General features: G+C 46.3%; 1 protein-coding gene across 2 annotated transcripts in view; it reads left to right on the top strand.

Moving 5' to 3' along the window:
• Nwk (FCH and double SH3 domains nervous wreck) overlaps positions 1–16032 on the top strand; it is a 183176-nt gene that overhangs the window by 127792 nt on the left and 39352 nt on the right. For both annotated transcript variants that reach the window (XM_077702725.1, XM_077702724.1), the window contains exons 14-15: positions 9697–9809; positions 13638–13778. In XM_077702725.1, the coding sequence (XP_077558851.1) occupies positions 9697–9809; positions 13638–13778 (254 nt within the window). The remainder of the gene's footprint in view (positions 1–9696; positions 9810–13637; positions 13779–16032) is intronic.

The following is a 16032-nucleotide window of genomic DNA, read 5'->3' as shown; positions in this document are numbered from 1 at the left end:
TCTTTATTTGCGCTCGTTGGCATGTGGTCATGGTGGGCCATGGAATGTGCAGGTAGGGCCCACTTGTGGCGCTTGTGTGCGAACTAGTGTTTGAAGTACTGAAAAATGAACTTTCAGTACATCGAATGTGGACAGCAGGTGAACCGCAACAGGGACGAACAATCTGTGTCGCATCCCGAAAGAACCGGCGTCCGCGAGTGCGTGAAGAGAACTTTCTTTTAACGTTTTGTTATTGGTACAGGAGTAGCCTCGTTTGGTACGTTTGGGTTTGTTCGGGTGGTTTTTTTTTCCTTTCCTTAGATTGAAAGAATGTTCCTGCATGCGCTTAACGTCTAAGAATGGATGGTGTCATTCATTCAGTTGTCAAGTTTAAACATGTATACCCTTCGTGGGGTTTGTTGCCTTTAATGGTAGAAGGTGCAGCGAGTTTGTTCTAACGGGCCTTGTAGCTGAGCGCTTTCGTTTATTGTTTGATGTTGCGCAAGCCATGGCTAGGCCAAGGCACTGAGTATGCCGTGTTGTATTCGTTTTTGGTGCAGTTGGCCGGCGCTTTGTGCTGGTTGGGTTGGTGCGTACCGGGTTAATTTTGTATTGTTGTACTGTATTGTACTTTGTATTGTACTCGCGTAACGGCTTGAGTGTTTTTTTTAGTTCTGGCTCTGCAGTAAGACATAACGTGCAGTGAGAGTTAATGTTGTACGTACAGCTAGTGTACGGACAACATTCTTAGTGCGGAGGTGTTATGTTCGGGCTCCTCATTTAATTAAGGAAAGCCGCCGGTGGCTCATGTTCGGCGTCGCGTACGCTGGTTGCGGCTATTCAGTGTCCCTTTCATGTAGCCGAACGGACGCCAAGTTCGGAGCCGCGGAGAGCGTGTGTTGTTCCCGTCCTTTTAGGTGTCAAAGGACGGGGGTGCTTAGCCTGAGAACCTCTGTCGCGTCGGAGGTGGCTGGGTCATTCGTCATGACGAGCTCACGGCAAGCTAAATGATCGTGCCTCTTAGTGTCGAAAGGTCGCGCGGTGTAAGTTTGGAGGAATCTGCGACGTCGGCGGAGGCGCTGGTCATTGACGGGTCGTTCGCCTTGAAGACGATCGCTTGGGCCTGATGCGCTTCTTCCCGGGGGACAGACGGCAGGCGGCGGTGTCCTTAGTCTGGGAGGGGATTAGCGGCGACTCCCGCATTGTCCCGACGCGCGCGCAGACGAGGGGGCAGGGCGGACGCGGGGGGATGTTAACCTCGCAAAGACCGCTGTAAGCCTTCCGCTTGGCCTTTGAGCAGAGGCCGCCCGCTGAACGTAATGGTGCGTCCATTCCGCGCGGTCGGTGACTTTAGGCCGCAGATGTCCTGTATTTGCTGGTCGGGTGCAACAGCGTGCGTGGGAAACGCACTACGAGTGCATGAGAGAGAGGGTTGGGTCACGTGACCGCAGGTGGGGACATGTGTGTGATTGGCTGGTTCCTGTGGCCAATCAATGGTTTCTATTAATTGTTTGAAAGGTTTTTTCTCTCTTTCTTGTACGCCCCCTTCTTGGAGGCGGGGTTTTTCGTATCAAAACCGGAGTGTTGGGTTTTGTCGAGGGTCGGTCGAGAGGGGATCGAGTTCAGGATAGATCTCGGCCGAACAGGCTGCTGCTGTCAGAGTGACAATGTAGCCGTCACTCTGACGTGATGTAAACGTGGAGTCATGTAAACAATGTAAATAAACCTAATATCCAGCAAGGAAGGCAGTCCTCATCCCTCACCCGCTCCAAGCATCGGTCGTCGGTCATCGGAGCGAGTCGAGATCGTCCTCTCGGCTCGCACATCAAAAGAACATCACTATTTCGCCTCCATCAGTTCGCCAAGAAGATGGAGAGGCGAAATCTAACTGTAAGGCATTCGAGATCTAATCGAAAGGCGTGGGTTCGGCCCCCACTCTGGGCGCGTGTTTTTCTTTCTTTTCTCCTTTCTTTCCTTCTCATGTAATTAATAATAATAATAAAAAAATAATAATGTAACGTCACTACCGGTAAAAAATAGTCTAACCATTCCTCTATACCTTCTTTGGCGTTGTAGTAGACTGCCGGCATTTCTTTCTGTGTGTGTGTGTGTGTATATATATATATATATATATATATATATATATATATATATTGTGAGCTGAGTTCGTGTCTTGCTGCCTGCTAGGAGATATTTGTCTCCATCGGTATTATAATCATCACCAGTAGCTTGCGGTTACCGCATCATCTGCTGTACATAGTACATACTCATCATCATCGGCACAACCTCGTCTTCGGCTAATCATCATCAGCGCTGAGTCGCCATCTTGGTTCTTCCCCGCCTGACGCCTCGCAATAAAGGAGCTGCGAAAGCAACGGTCCCGTCACCTTCTATCTACGGCCTCACTATATATATATATATATATATATATATAGAGAGAGAGAGAGAGAGAGAGAGAGACAGAGAGAGAGAGAGAGAGAGAGAGAGAGAGAGAAAGCAACATCTGTCATCATAATTTTACTGATATCACACAAGTCGCCGGGCTTTCAAGAGGCAGCCTGCCCTCAAGACGTCCAACTGCGTCATCCTTCAACACGTTGCACCCTAAAATTACCTAAGTTTCATTACCGATAACGAATCGCTGTTTGTTGTGCGGCAACGTCGTGGTTTTGAGGCGTCGCGCATGACACCCGACTCATACGGACAGGGGTCATTTCGCGCGCCGCTCCGGCGGCAGGCGATCGATTATAGAGCGAAGCCGACAACGCCCGTTTACCTACGCTCCCTTGCACGGGTTCTGGACAGTACGGGGGAGCCGCACGCTCTACTTCGTGTATTCAACCGGTGGAAAGAGCAGCGCCATACACCACTCAGTCACAGCTCTTTATGGTAATTTCTCTGCACGTTCCACGCGTAAGGAATGATATATGTACCTTCCGTGTTCAAGGCGTTCACGCCCATTTTAGATCTCCGTATGAGAACGCCCTGCGAGCCGTCTTTAATTCGCAGCACAAAATTGACCGCCTCTTTCCTACTCACAGGTTTTCACCCACTGCACAAAATTATTAACACGCACAGCCTGTGTTTTGTCTAGTTCCTTGTCTCCCGTGAAGGACGTTAGGACGTCTGCTTGCGGATCGTCCTTCCAGGGGAAAACGTGTAGCGTGTGTGGCTCAAGTTCAATGTACTCCGCGAGTTCGTTGCACTTTGTTCGGCACACGTCGTCTCAGCAACGTCGCCCCCGTCGGTCAGGGGGCACGCAGCATTAGCAACAAAAGCGGGAACGAGCTACGTGACAAGCGGGGAGGCTCATCGACGGCACCTGCTTTGAAAGCCTATCGAGCCGCGTATAAATAGCAGCGCGCGCGTGATCATCCATGTTCCTGGCTGCAGGGTTTGGGGAGCTCGCGGCCGCCGATAACATCGAATAGTTTCCAGGAAGCGAGACGAGGATCCAGACCCGAGGAGCCTCACTTAATTGTCACGCACTGACATTGCCATTTCGATCGGTGTTGAGCACGGCTCGGTCAACTTCGTTGATGGAGAACGAAGGAGCACAGACGATTCGTGATCCTACTTTATTTCTTCTTCTTCTTCTTCTTCTTCTTCTTCTTCTTCTTCTTCTTCTTCTTCTTCTTCTTCTTCCGCCTCCTCCTCCTCCTCCTCCTCCTCCTCCTCCTCCTATTTTTTAGATTTTTCATGATTGCGATGTTCGAGGGGCGTCAGTCAGACGTCTGTATGGGTGGAAGCTATTGCTTAGGGTATTGCTGATTTTCGAACAGATTAAGGGGAATTCCCCAAGGTGGAGTAAGCTTGTGCCAAGGAAAATTTTACATTCGCCAGAAATGCAGCCCTACAAGAGAAAGCTATACAGCTTTCTCAGAAACCTCGCAGTTTAAGAAACTTGAAGAAAAAATCCTGGACCAGGACGAATTTTTCTTCAACTGCGAAGTTTCCGAGAAAGCTGTATAGCTTTCCTTTGTACAGCTGCATTTCGGGTGGATGTCATTAATTTTCCATTTGTTCACTTTGTATAGTTGTCCTCGGGCGTTTCCCCAAGCACTGTTCGTTTCAGTACCCCTAAAAACTAGCGTGAAAGTGTCGGCAGTGATCGAATTTCATGGCAGATGTGAGCGAAGAAGGATACACCTATAAAGGGCAGTTTCAAAAACTGTTCTCAAGGTTTCTTCTGCGACGACCAGCGTTGACAGAAATGAAAAATGGTATTGTCGCGTCTGTGAGGACAGTTTGATGGGCAGTTAGAATATTTTTATTTGTAAGAAGTTAGAACTGTAGTCGCTAGGGTGACAGTGCTACAATACGGCTGGGATGAGGTAAATTCATCTAAACAAGATACTCCAAGAGAGCGATGACAGAAAACATACCGGGGTTCACCTCAATACGCTTCTCAGGTAAAAGATTTTGAACGATTAAATTCGACATGGGCGTTTCTCTCTCTCTCTCTCTCTCTCTCTCTCTCTCTCTCTCTCTCTCTCTCTCTCTCTCTCTCTCTCTATTTCTGCGTCCGTACCATCCAGTCTCATCCTACATTCCAACCTCTTATATCATTCCATCCACTTATACCACACCATATCATACCATGACATCCATCCGTCAGTCCATCCGCACGACTATACATTCACCCACCCATCAATCCATCTATCTCATATTCCACTACAGTGCATTCTGTGCACTACATGATCCATGCATCCATTCATGAATCCATACAGGCATTCCATATATTACTCCCTTCCATTCCATTCACCATCCGTCCATACCATATATCACTCCGTTCCATTCCCTTCCGTTCGATACCACTCCATTACGATCCATTCCGTCCATTAATCCATTCAATCTATCCATCCGTACATTCCATCCATCTGTTCGTCCTCTCGTTCCGCATTCTTTGAAAACTCAGCTCTGCAAAGATCTTCGGCCAGAAAAATATTTGTCTTCGTCTAAGGTTCTAACCAGGGAGCAGTTCCTTTCGGGAGCAGCCGTCCCAACAGCTGCGTTAATCATAATGTCACATGGTAGTGCGACAGCGCGCACCATCGTTAACAGGAAACAAAATTCTCAAGGGTCAAGCCCGCCTCGCAACATTCCCTCGCTGATAGCTCGACAGTTCACCCGAATTGTGTTCCTTGCGCGGTTTCCATCCACATTGACCCGACGTCAAAACGTAGAGCGCACTGAGACACTGCGCATGACCACGCGTACACTTTTGTGCAATCCGTTGCCGACGAACCTACACACGTGTGGTGGCTGTTCCGTAAAAAGAATGCGGCGAGGCAGCAACGAAAAAAAAAATGTACGCTTACGTAAAAGGAGGTGCTATAGTGGATGGCGTTGCAAAACCCACACGGTGGGCGGCTAGATCAAGAGAGGAGCGGCCGCCACTTCTTTCACGCCTCAAGTTCGGGCCTGCCGCCGCACCGTCGCGCCCAGTTATCCCCCGAACGTGTCCTGGGCATCCATTTCAGGCCGGGCTTGCAGCGACCACTGACAACACGTGGGCGGCCTAATTAATGAACAACGCGAGAGCAACTCGAGCTGGTCCGCGGACGGTTTTAATTAAAAACACCCGCAGCCTCCGAGACGCCTGGTCTGGAAAAAGGGGAGCAAGAAGTGCGAGCGAAGGCCGCTCACAATCGCTCGCGGCGGAACGACGCGCCAAAATTGGCGTTTCACAGGCGGACCCGCTTTCGGGATTGGCCGATCTGCATTAACCGATGCTTCGGCGACTGCGCTATACCTAATCTGAAAAAGTCAGGTGGGGGGAAGGGTGGACGTGCAGTGGTATTAAAACACCGCTCGGATCCGTCGCATGCACCCTTTGCTGATTGGATTAGGCGGGGAGCGTCCGCGAGGAAGTGGGGGGATGTAAGGCAATATCATTTACAGCTTGGGTTTCTGCCTTTCCTCGAATAACGTTTCACATGCTCTTTTATTCGGTTTCCAGACTGGGTACCCACGGGTGTTTGAAAAAAAGATACATCACCGCCTGGCCTGTACTATGTGGATAAAAAGTTCCTTCTACAAACTTTATTGGGGTTCCATAAAATTTGTTTTTCGTTCGTGCCTCGCGAAGCTTATTCTTTATGATAACTGACTGGTTATAATTGAGCGCCTAATTTTTGTGATACCTAATTCTGTTTTTGTACAACTTGTAGTTATTATGCGCTGCCAAATTGTTTTTTTTTTTGTGAGTGCGCTTGAAAACGATTGACTTATTGATCGATTGAACGATTGACATATTGATCAATGAATGAATTGGTCGATCGAAACATTCGGAGCATTCGAAAACATTGGGATGAATTTGCCCTACTCTCGAACCTTCTCTCAAACACGGTTGACGTTTTTGTACTCACTGACATTAATATCACTGACGACCTGTCCAGCACCTTCTGTCTTCCTGGTTACAGCAAACACTTCCTCACCCGAAAAAATAGCAGGGGTGGTGGCCTTGCCGTGTTCATTAAGCACAGTTTGTTTGTTTCAAATATTAACATTGTATTTTCGTCGGCAGAAGCTCTGGCTTTTGAGCTAAAATGATGTTGTAATCCGTTTACTAGTTGTTTATCGCCCTCCGTCCGAAAGTGCGCTTTGTTTTACAGAAGAACTGCGGGAGGTGTGCAATAAAACTTTCAGCTCAGGCAACTTGTGCATAATCGGGGATTTCAACATCGACTTGCTCCGAAGCGAGCGGTCAGCTGTTAAACAATACTTGAACGCCCTTTCCGAATTCGGTATAGAGCCTCTTATCTGGGAACCCACAAGGGAGGAGTTCCTAAAAGATAATCTCACCCGTACATGTATTGATCACGTCAACGTACGAGCATCCGACCTTTCTTGTGCGGCCGGGGCTGTAATTATGCAGAAACTAGCAGATCACTACTTCATAGTAGGTCAGTTAACCAAATCCAACTCTTTACAAACGGATCATTCTCATACTGTCACCATCTTAGATAAAAAGAAGTTTGACAAACAAATTGCTAGCTTTGACCGGAATGCTTTCATTCTAGATAATAACAACGCCACTGCATATGACAATTTTGTTCGCACGTTAGGCCAGATGAAGGAGACCTGTAAGAAAACGGTAGTAATAAAAAAACGGAGGGCTGAGCATCAATGGCTTACCTCTGGTGTTTTGGCACTGATAAAAGAAAAAAATATGCTTTGGGCAAGATGTCGCCGAGCCCCTGACAACACAGCGCTGCGCGACGAGTTCCGTACGGTGAGAAATAGAGTGACCGCGCAGATTCGTCTGTCAAAGAGGCAATTCTGTAGCGAACAGTTCAAAGCGTCTAGTCGCAATATGACTAAAACTTGGTCCTTAGTAAATCAATTACGAGGTAACGAACGCCTGTCTACTAAAACCACAATAGAACGCAACTTTGGTTCCGCTACTTCCGACCTGGCCAACCAATTCAATGAATCGTTTTCATTGGAACAAAACGATCCAGTGCAGTGTGCAAGTAACAATACACTACCAAATTTTGTGTCAGCGTCCGCATTTATCCCGCTCTTGACAGAGCCTGATCTACTTTGCACAGTCAGTAGTTTAAGCCGCAACAAATCATTAGGGCTTGATAACATACACATAGGTGATCTCTGCAGAAATATTGGGTATTTAAAAGGTGTTCTTTTGTTTATACTGAACAACATAATTGAACATAGCTCTTGGCCAGACAGTCTAAAGTGCGCACGTGTGGTTCCCCTCTATAAAAGCGGCAAAAAAAAGGACCCTTCGAACTACCGCCCTATTTCAGTTGTATCTTGTTTTTCTCAAATTCTTGAAAAGTAGATATTGGGTGTCATGACTTCCTTTGTGACAAAACATGAGTTACTGAGCGAACATCAATACGGATTCATCTCCGGCACGGGCACGCAGGTGTTACTTGAAAAGTTGTCTGATACCCTTCATAACAGCATAGATCAGAATGAGGTTTCGTTTGGGTTATTTCTTGATGTTAAGAAAGCGTTTAATACTGTGAACCATGGTATACTCTGTTCTAAATTATACCGTTATGGCTTCCGCGGACCATTTCTATCTCTGCTTCAAAATTACCTTCGGGATCGTTCTCAAGTGGTCTCACTTGGGTCAGTGCTGAGTGATAGTATCAGACTTAAGAGAGGTGTCCCGCAAGGGTCTATCTTGTCACCTCTTCTTTTTAATTTGTATGTTAATGACTTAGCTACTGTTGTTAAAACTTCGAAAATCTATCAATACGCTGATGACACCCTGCTGGTATCTGGCAACTCTGGTTATTCTCTCGCTCTCTCAAATCTTCAAGACGATACCAGAAGGGTAGCCGATTGGTTTGAAGCAAATTTAATAACAATGAACCCTGTAAAAAGTCGGCTTGTTTGTTTCCGAAATCGACGGAAAACAGTGCCGAACGACTGCTTCATTACAATACACTCATCAAATTGTGCATCTTGTTCCTGTGCCCGTATTTTCTGTGTCGCGTCTGTTAAATACCTAGGTGTACATTTTGATGGGGATCTTTCGTGGAACACACACATGGCTCACATATGTAAAAAGCTTAGAACTATTGCCTGTATGCTGTATAACTTAAAAGTGTTTCTGCTTTTCTCTGTTCGAAAAATACTAGCTCAAACTTTGGGTTATAGTGTTCTTCGTTATGGCATGTGCTGTTTTTTCAACTGCTCCGCTACCTGGAAAAAGAGGGTTAACAGTATTTTAAAAAACATTGCCAAGAGTGTTCTTTATAAGTCACACGTGCCGGATTCGGACAGTGTATTTAAGGCAAGTGGTCTACCGTCATTCGATACATTGTTTAAGCAAATCGTCGTGCTAAAATATTTCTGGTGTACGGATTACCGAACTCCCAATGTTAAACCTATACCTCTGCGGCACATACCTCGATATATGACGCCAAGGGTCCGTACGCATTACGGAATGGCTGCGCGGCCATATTATGTTCCTGCTATCTTCAACGAATTGCCTGATGAATTGTTCTCTTCAACAACACGGAAACGCTTGCGTGCTGCTACGCTGGCATTGGAAATATACTGAAGGATGGATGTGTACGTGATGGTTGTTAGCTATTTCTTTGTTCTCTAATTGTTTTCTTGTGATGAGGAAAATGCCATCCATGTAGCTGAAACCCATGTTGATTTATTGTATCTCTGTTTGTATGTTTGTCTTTGTCTCTTCGGTTTGTCGGTTGTTGTTTGCTTTCCTTTTTTCTTTCCTAGCTTTAATTTTCCGTCTTCTCTCTTTTTTTTCCTTTCTCTTTTTTTTCTTTTTATCTTTTCTCTTTTGTTTGATTGCCTTTTTTTTACCTTCCCATTCAGTTACCACTGTCAAAGAGTCTTTTTTGCAGAAGTGAAGGCCGTTGCGGCCGGGCGACGCCGCACAAGCCCACCTGTAGGCTTTGGCGACCCCATTTTCTTCTGTACGAACTCCTTGATAATAAACGATGATTATTGATCTATCAATCACTCACTCAATCATACAATCAATTGAACAATAATGAATATAATTATTTGCGTCTTAATTATTCACTGATTCGGTACTCGTGTCGTGTAATTCTCTGTTATACGAATATTCATTTATTTAATCAATTTTTCGATTGGTAAGTTAATAACTTAGCCAGTTACCTAATCAATTATGATTACACTTATCTGTAAATCAGCCGTTTAACTAATCGTTCAACTAATCCTCGTCCTGGCCTCTTCCTTGCACAGTGAACGTGGACGAGTACCTCAACTCGCTGGACATCGATGCTCTCCAGATCGACGACTTGAGCCGGAAAGGTAGCACCGCGTCAAGGGGAAGCCGCAAGAACTCCCGCTCAGATGTGCGTCCCTATCCTCCTCTTTTCTTCTTTTACATCACTCGATCACTATTACTGACTGTCGGACGTCACGCGGTCTGTGCACGCCATCATGATGGTGAAGCTACTGACACGAAAGTGTTTTACTCCCGGATACAGGAAGATTTCACTGACGTCATATCCGTCCCGGAAGTGACGCCAATACAACGAAGCAAGCGGCCTGTAAAGGATGCACCCCTGCACATAGGGCCTTCTTGCGGGGAAGCAATATTTAGTACTAAAGATTACGTTATCCTTAGGGTTGTTCGTTTTCGGGTTTTATATTTTAAAACGAAAGTGTTTTATACCGCGATGCCCCCAGATTTCACTGACGTCATATCCGTCCCAATCCGTCCCGGAAGTGATGCCAATACAACGAAGCAAGCGGCCTGTAAAGGATGCACCGCTGCACACAGGGCCTTCTTGCGGGGAAGCAATCTTTAGTGCTAAAGAGTATCCTTAGGGTTGTTCGTTTTCGGGTTTTATATTTTAACACGAAAGTCTTTTATACCGCGATGCCCCCCGATTTCACTGACGTCATATCCGTCACGGAAATGACGCCAGTACACCTTTGCCGAAGCGACCCGCCAGCAGGACTTCACTCGCCAAGCACACCCACAAGAAAGTGGCCGACCCGCAAACCATGATCAGCTGCAGATTTCGCTGCACATTTCACTTTTGTGTTTTGCTGATTCCTATGACAGAGGAATCAACCACAGTTTTTATTCACCTCATTCGTCATATGGTTATTACAAGTTACTACAAGCTTAAAATTTGACTAGCCGTCTCTTGCCTTGGGGCTTTGCATGCTCCGTACGTTTGAACATAATGGGCTTGCCTGTGCGCGGGTGCTCGGTGATAACTACCTTGTACCTGCTCCCTCCTTAAGTCCCTCCCGTATTGGGGCTCAACTCTCGTATTGCTATTCAGTTCGGACTAGCTTCATTTTCACCTTGGCTTGTTAGTTTCTGTGTAAACGCGCAGTACAAGTTGTGTAACATTCTTATTACTTTCAGTTCTTAACATGAAGCAAAAAAGAAAAAAAAACCTATTGAAAGCTGTCGTATGAACTTCGAGCATTAAACGAGTCGCTCAATGAGTTATTGAAGGAATAAAATCTCTGAAAAATCTCGTTTTCTTGCGTAATATTGCGCTGCGCGCTGAGGTATCGGAAAAGGTACTTTCTGGCAAGTGACCCGTTGTGGCCGGCATTGAACACACTCTTTAAGTTGGCAATATTAAAATAATAAACCGAGTGATATGACAACTGGCTATGATCTCAGCCTTTGGAGAATTCTCTACATTAAAAACGACGCTTGTATATTCTTCATCAGCTTCGTCTGTGCAGGGTACGCGCCATGCAACCCTAAATGTACCGTTGCATTAGGAACGGCTATTATGTTCGAATTAGTTTAAACGGTGAGGGAAAGAGCGTTATACACATTACATTAATCAGGACGTTTTTTTCAGTCGAAAGTTTCAAAATTTACTCGCTTCCGTGTAAATTTCATGCTGAGGAAATAAAATGCTGACCAGGGCCGTGCATTTCATAGTACTACTTCGGATAGGTGGCCTCTGTGTGCCCTTGGCGTGGTATTTATTTCTAAACCTTAGAATAAGCCGATACACGAGAGTGAACATTTTTAAACTGTATTAAGACATCCTATTTTTCACACTAAGAACTTTTTTTTAGCGGTATGTTCCACAACATTCGTACTTACCATCTCGTGAAATTGCATAGGAAGGAAGAAGGAAGGAAGAATGTAGAAGAAAGGCAAGAAAGTTAACCTGGCTAGAGCCTAGTTTGCTGTCCTGCACGTGGGAAAGGGGAAATGGGCAAAAAAGAGAGAGGAAGAAAAGAGGAAAAGTTGGACCAGACACTCTTGAAAGTCGCTTTAAACACGAACGACGCTAGACCTCGGTGGGTGGTATACCCACAATCTAAACGATACATGTGCACGTCACGGTGTAACAGCCCGGCACAAAGTAACGTTCTTGTCTCTTGAAAAATCCCCGCTTTTACTTACAAGGCATTCATTCCAAACGTTCTCACTATGTTACGCCGCAGCAGCCGGCGCCGCTAGGAGAAGCACGATAACCCATATTCTGATTCATTAGAAGCCACCCTTATCTCTTCGCGGCGTAGAGAGGAAGATGTCGATTCGCGCGTAAGTAGCGAACACTAGCGCAGTTCACACCTTGCGCGACGTCTACAGAAGTTCACGTGCTGCACGACGTCTTCGAAAGCGTCTTCTTTTCTTTCGCTCCAAGGACGTAGGGGGCTTTGATGTCGCCGTTTCTGGTCGGGACATCACGCACGCGTCCTACTCTCCCGATTGAGTCGGAACCCGACGTGTCGCGTGTAAGGGGATTAGGACTCCGTCGAGGAGGCGACGTGACGGTGCGCGACGGGGCTTGCCAGGTGTGCCGGACCCACCCGCGGCGCGGGCGACGTAATGCTGAAATACGTTTCCGCCTCCGAGCGACTGGGTGACCACGTACGAACATAAACAAGCGCGTTATGGCAGTCTCTTAATCAGCCCGTGCGACGGTGACTTCCTGCTACCCGCTGGGAACCCCCTTTCCACCTCTCCTTTCGCTTTCCGCCGATTTTGGCCGCAAATATATACGTAGTACACATTGACAGGTGAGAAATACTATACTCAGAGAAGGGTAGTTTGCAATAGAGGTGAAAAACGAGCGCAAATGCTAATCTCCCGCAAAAATATTGACGGACGACGATGAAGATTAGGCCTAAGGCGCTTATCATTTGCGGCGTTGTTTCTTAGCGAGGTCTTGTTACGCGGAGAAGAGTGGAGATTAGGACGGAAAATATGTCGTGCGTCGGGCAAGGAAGGGTTCGAGGCCATCGGGGTCGTTCCGGTAGTAAAGCTTGAAATGTGTCTTACTGCTGGCAATGAGCCCATGAGCAAAAAGAAATGTTTCTCCGATAAGCCTATTTTTTGCTGTTGCCGCCGCATGAACCTGACATCGTTTTCTTTTCTTCATCTAAATTTTGACATCCCAGCAGTAATTCATTGTTACCGCCCGCCTCAAGCTAGAAGAACAAAAAAGCCACAGGCCATGTCGTCCTGTTTGTTATACACAAGACGATGGTGGCTTTTCTTAGAGGAACCAATAGCGTCCTGTGAAAAAACTAATGCATTTTTCATAGACCGGTTGGTCGACCGAAAAGCTCTCATAAGATCTTTGGACATGTACGTAAAACCGGCCTTCCGTTGTGTCAAGAAGGTTGCTTAAAAATGGCGAAAAAGGAACGGTTCCCGATAAGAGAATACACGCATGTATCATGAAGAAAGAGTACAAGAGTATACTTTTATCGCATAAACCACGCATAGGCATACATTTAGATCGCTCGTAAATGCGGTTACTTAGTGCGAGGAAAAATCGTCGCATGGGTTCGTTCTTCACTAGCGATTTGCGTCTTTGAAGGTTTATGATCGATTGGACGCACTTCTGCAGAGAAGGTTGGACGCACTTTTGACGCAGTTTCGACTTGAGAAAGCTTTCGCGCTTCTCTCAACTACGTTGGGAAGGGATGGTAATTTAAAAAAAAAAAATAGGTACCACACGTCCTGGATGACGTCATTGCCTTGTTATGAGAGGAGTGACTTTAGGGCGGTGAGGATGCGTGTTTCGAGACAGCATTCCCCTGTGCAGCAACGGGTGTGTGTGCCTCGCTGGCCTACACAGCGCTTGCAGAGTTGTGATGCCCCCACGCGAAAGCTGTCTAGCTCTCACGTTGAGTGTGTTTAGTAGACCGTGTGTAACGCGCGCGCTCTCGCCCTGCAGCTCAGCTACGGGGAGCCGAACGAGGCGAACGAGGCGTACTACGAGAGCGGCTCCTCGTCAGATGCGTCGGCGGCGCCGTCGGGCTCGTTTCACGCGGGCGCCTCGGAGGTGGCCACGGAGGAGGCCGCCACTGCCGGACAGGTACTGGTCCGTGACGCAACACAGAACGCTGCCCCCCTTCCTTCGGCAACGTTACGTTTCATCTGATCACGTTTGCTCCAATACTTCCATTGAGTTCAAAAAGTGGACTTAATTGTTTCTCGTGTTTTTTACGGAGCATAGCTGAACGTAAAATGCTGCCGACAGACCGAAGCACGGTTTATTTTTTTTTAAATTCCAGGATAATCTGCTCTGCTATACACCAAGACCAAAGTCGGCTTCACTTGCACAAACTCGGCATTGCTGGGAAGGCTTTTTTTTTTCTGCCACCATGTAACCAGTGTTGTAGGAAGGCCCCAATACCTTGTTTTTATTACCCCCGTACGATCTCATGTGTCCTTAAATGGGCCATGCAGACAAAACACAAGTTTGGTTCATTCGAAAGATTTCCTCGTTAGAATCACACTGACGCCGCTTTTAACGTACACATCGCTGAAATAAGCTACATAATTAGGGAAAAAAGGAAATGGCCGTGCGACCCACTATATATCATTCCAAGCAACAGGACCTATGATCTCATAAGCCCTGCTGTGCGATTGGCCGAGGCCGCCAAAAGGAAACGCGAATTATGCCGGGCTTATAAGCTTGCCGAACGAGCTATATGCGCTTAAATGTAGGGCACATCCTTTTTATAGCAGTAAGAATTGTGGGGTGAACAATTAAAGTTAAGAGCGATCACGTAAACACCGAAGCAGTTATTTGGGCACTTTGCCTGCTGACACCGCTTATACAGCCGTCGGAAGCGCTTGACTTGTCTGAAACAACACTTACCAACTGACACAATCGGCACGATCGCTTAAAACGATTCGTATGAACTGTAATAAAAATACGGCAGCTGTAGAAATCCGGCTATTTAAAGAGTATTTCGGCACTACGCACGAATGCTTTGCTGAGAAAACGTTTTTCTTTGAGAAATATAATGTGTCACATGAAGACATGAAGGCCAAGGGCCTTATACTAAGTACCTAAAAAAATTCTATGTATGAAGAATGTATAAACGTATATATGTATGAAGAATGTATGAAGAATGCGCGAAGATAAGAATGTATGAAAACGCTAGCACGTCTTATTTAATAGTGTTTTTGCATGCTGTGAACACTGCAGCCTGATTATGACGACCACCTTCGTTGTGAGCGCGTTTTTATGAATCACGACAGCACGACGGTAACGGTGAGCATTTCCGCAATGCGTGGAGGTGCCACGTGATTGTCAGGGTCGTTATATGTGGGTTCAACTGTGTCCGGTGTTCTATATCGGAGTGTTTCAAGAAAAGCTTGTTAATAGCATCAGCAATCATGGCGCACAAGTTGCGTTCTGGCTTTGAGCGAGGTTTTGCGGAGCTATGTGCATGCCCTATGTACACTGGTGTACGCTGGGGAGACTTCACCAGCGCTGCTTCACTTTAGATTCCTCTCAGAACCAACATCGAGCTCCCAGAACTCTCGTGAGTTACACATTCTTCAGACTGCTATAATTTCCCTCTTACGTGTCATTCCAACAAAGAAGGAATGAGAAAAATCTCAAGAGGCGAGCATAACTGGCTCGCTGATGCACTATATTAGCCATCACAGTGACCGCAGAATCACTCAGGTAACGCATTGTTATTCGGCTTCCTAAAAGGTAACTTTTGCAGCTACAGTTACGGAGTGCAAAATGATGTGTCAAATTCCCCCAAATTTTTATACTTTGCTACGAAAAAAAAAAAGAGAATAGACTTTATTGGATGAAAGGAGTGGAGCGGTAGGAAATATGTCCGGCGTCACAAAGTCAGCTTTTCAGTTAATCGAAGATGTTAGCATGTTGTGGACATAAAAGATGTGAAATAAATCAAAATGCCTTTAGCCACGTTTAGAAAGTCCCGCGGGTAGCTTCGCTAAATGCCACAGAACGCTTCAACTTTATCACCCCTTCCCTCGCCAGCACTGAAATCCGTCGATATGACGTAAGCACCGGCCTTGAAAACTCGGGAAACGGGCCTCCTTTCCAGCTGAATAAATTTACTTTTGTTCCACGCTTTACAATGACGGCATAAGTCGCACTAGCGGTTTTACTACTATACGCACAAGGTCACTAGTTCAAAATTAGGCCTCAAAATATCCCAACTCTCCGCGCTCTTTTTTTTTTTTTATTTCAATCTCTCGACGGCGAGGAAAAACGAAAGTGGGGCCTTTTAAAACTAAGTTGCGCCTATCCAATAGCTTTTGTAGGATCGGTTAGGCTTCTTGCAGAGCGGGCT

The sequence above is a fragment of the Haemaphysalis longicornis genome, unplaced genomic scaffold (genome assembly GCF_048455015.1).
Source record: "Haemaphysalis longicornis isolate Haplotype H1 unplaced genomic scaffold, Haemaphysalis longicornis Haplotype H1 scaffold_3, whole genome shotgun sequence".
NCBI classification, from domain to species: Eukaryota; Metazoa; Arthropoda; class Arachnida; order Ixodida; family Ixodidae; genus Haemaphysalis; species Haemaphysalis longicornis.
The sequence above is the reverse complement of the archived record's forward strand: the minus strand, read 5'-3'. Positions and strand labels throughout refer to the sequence as shown.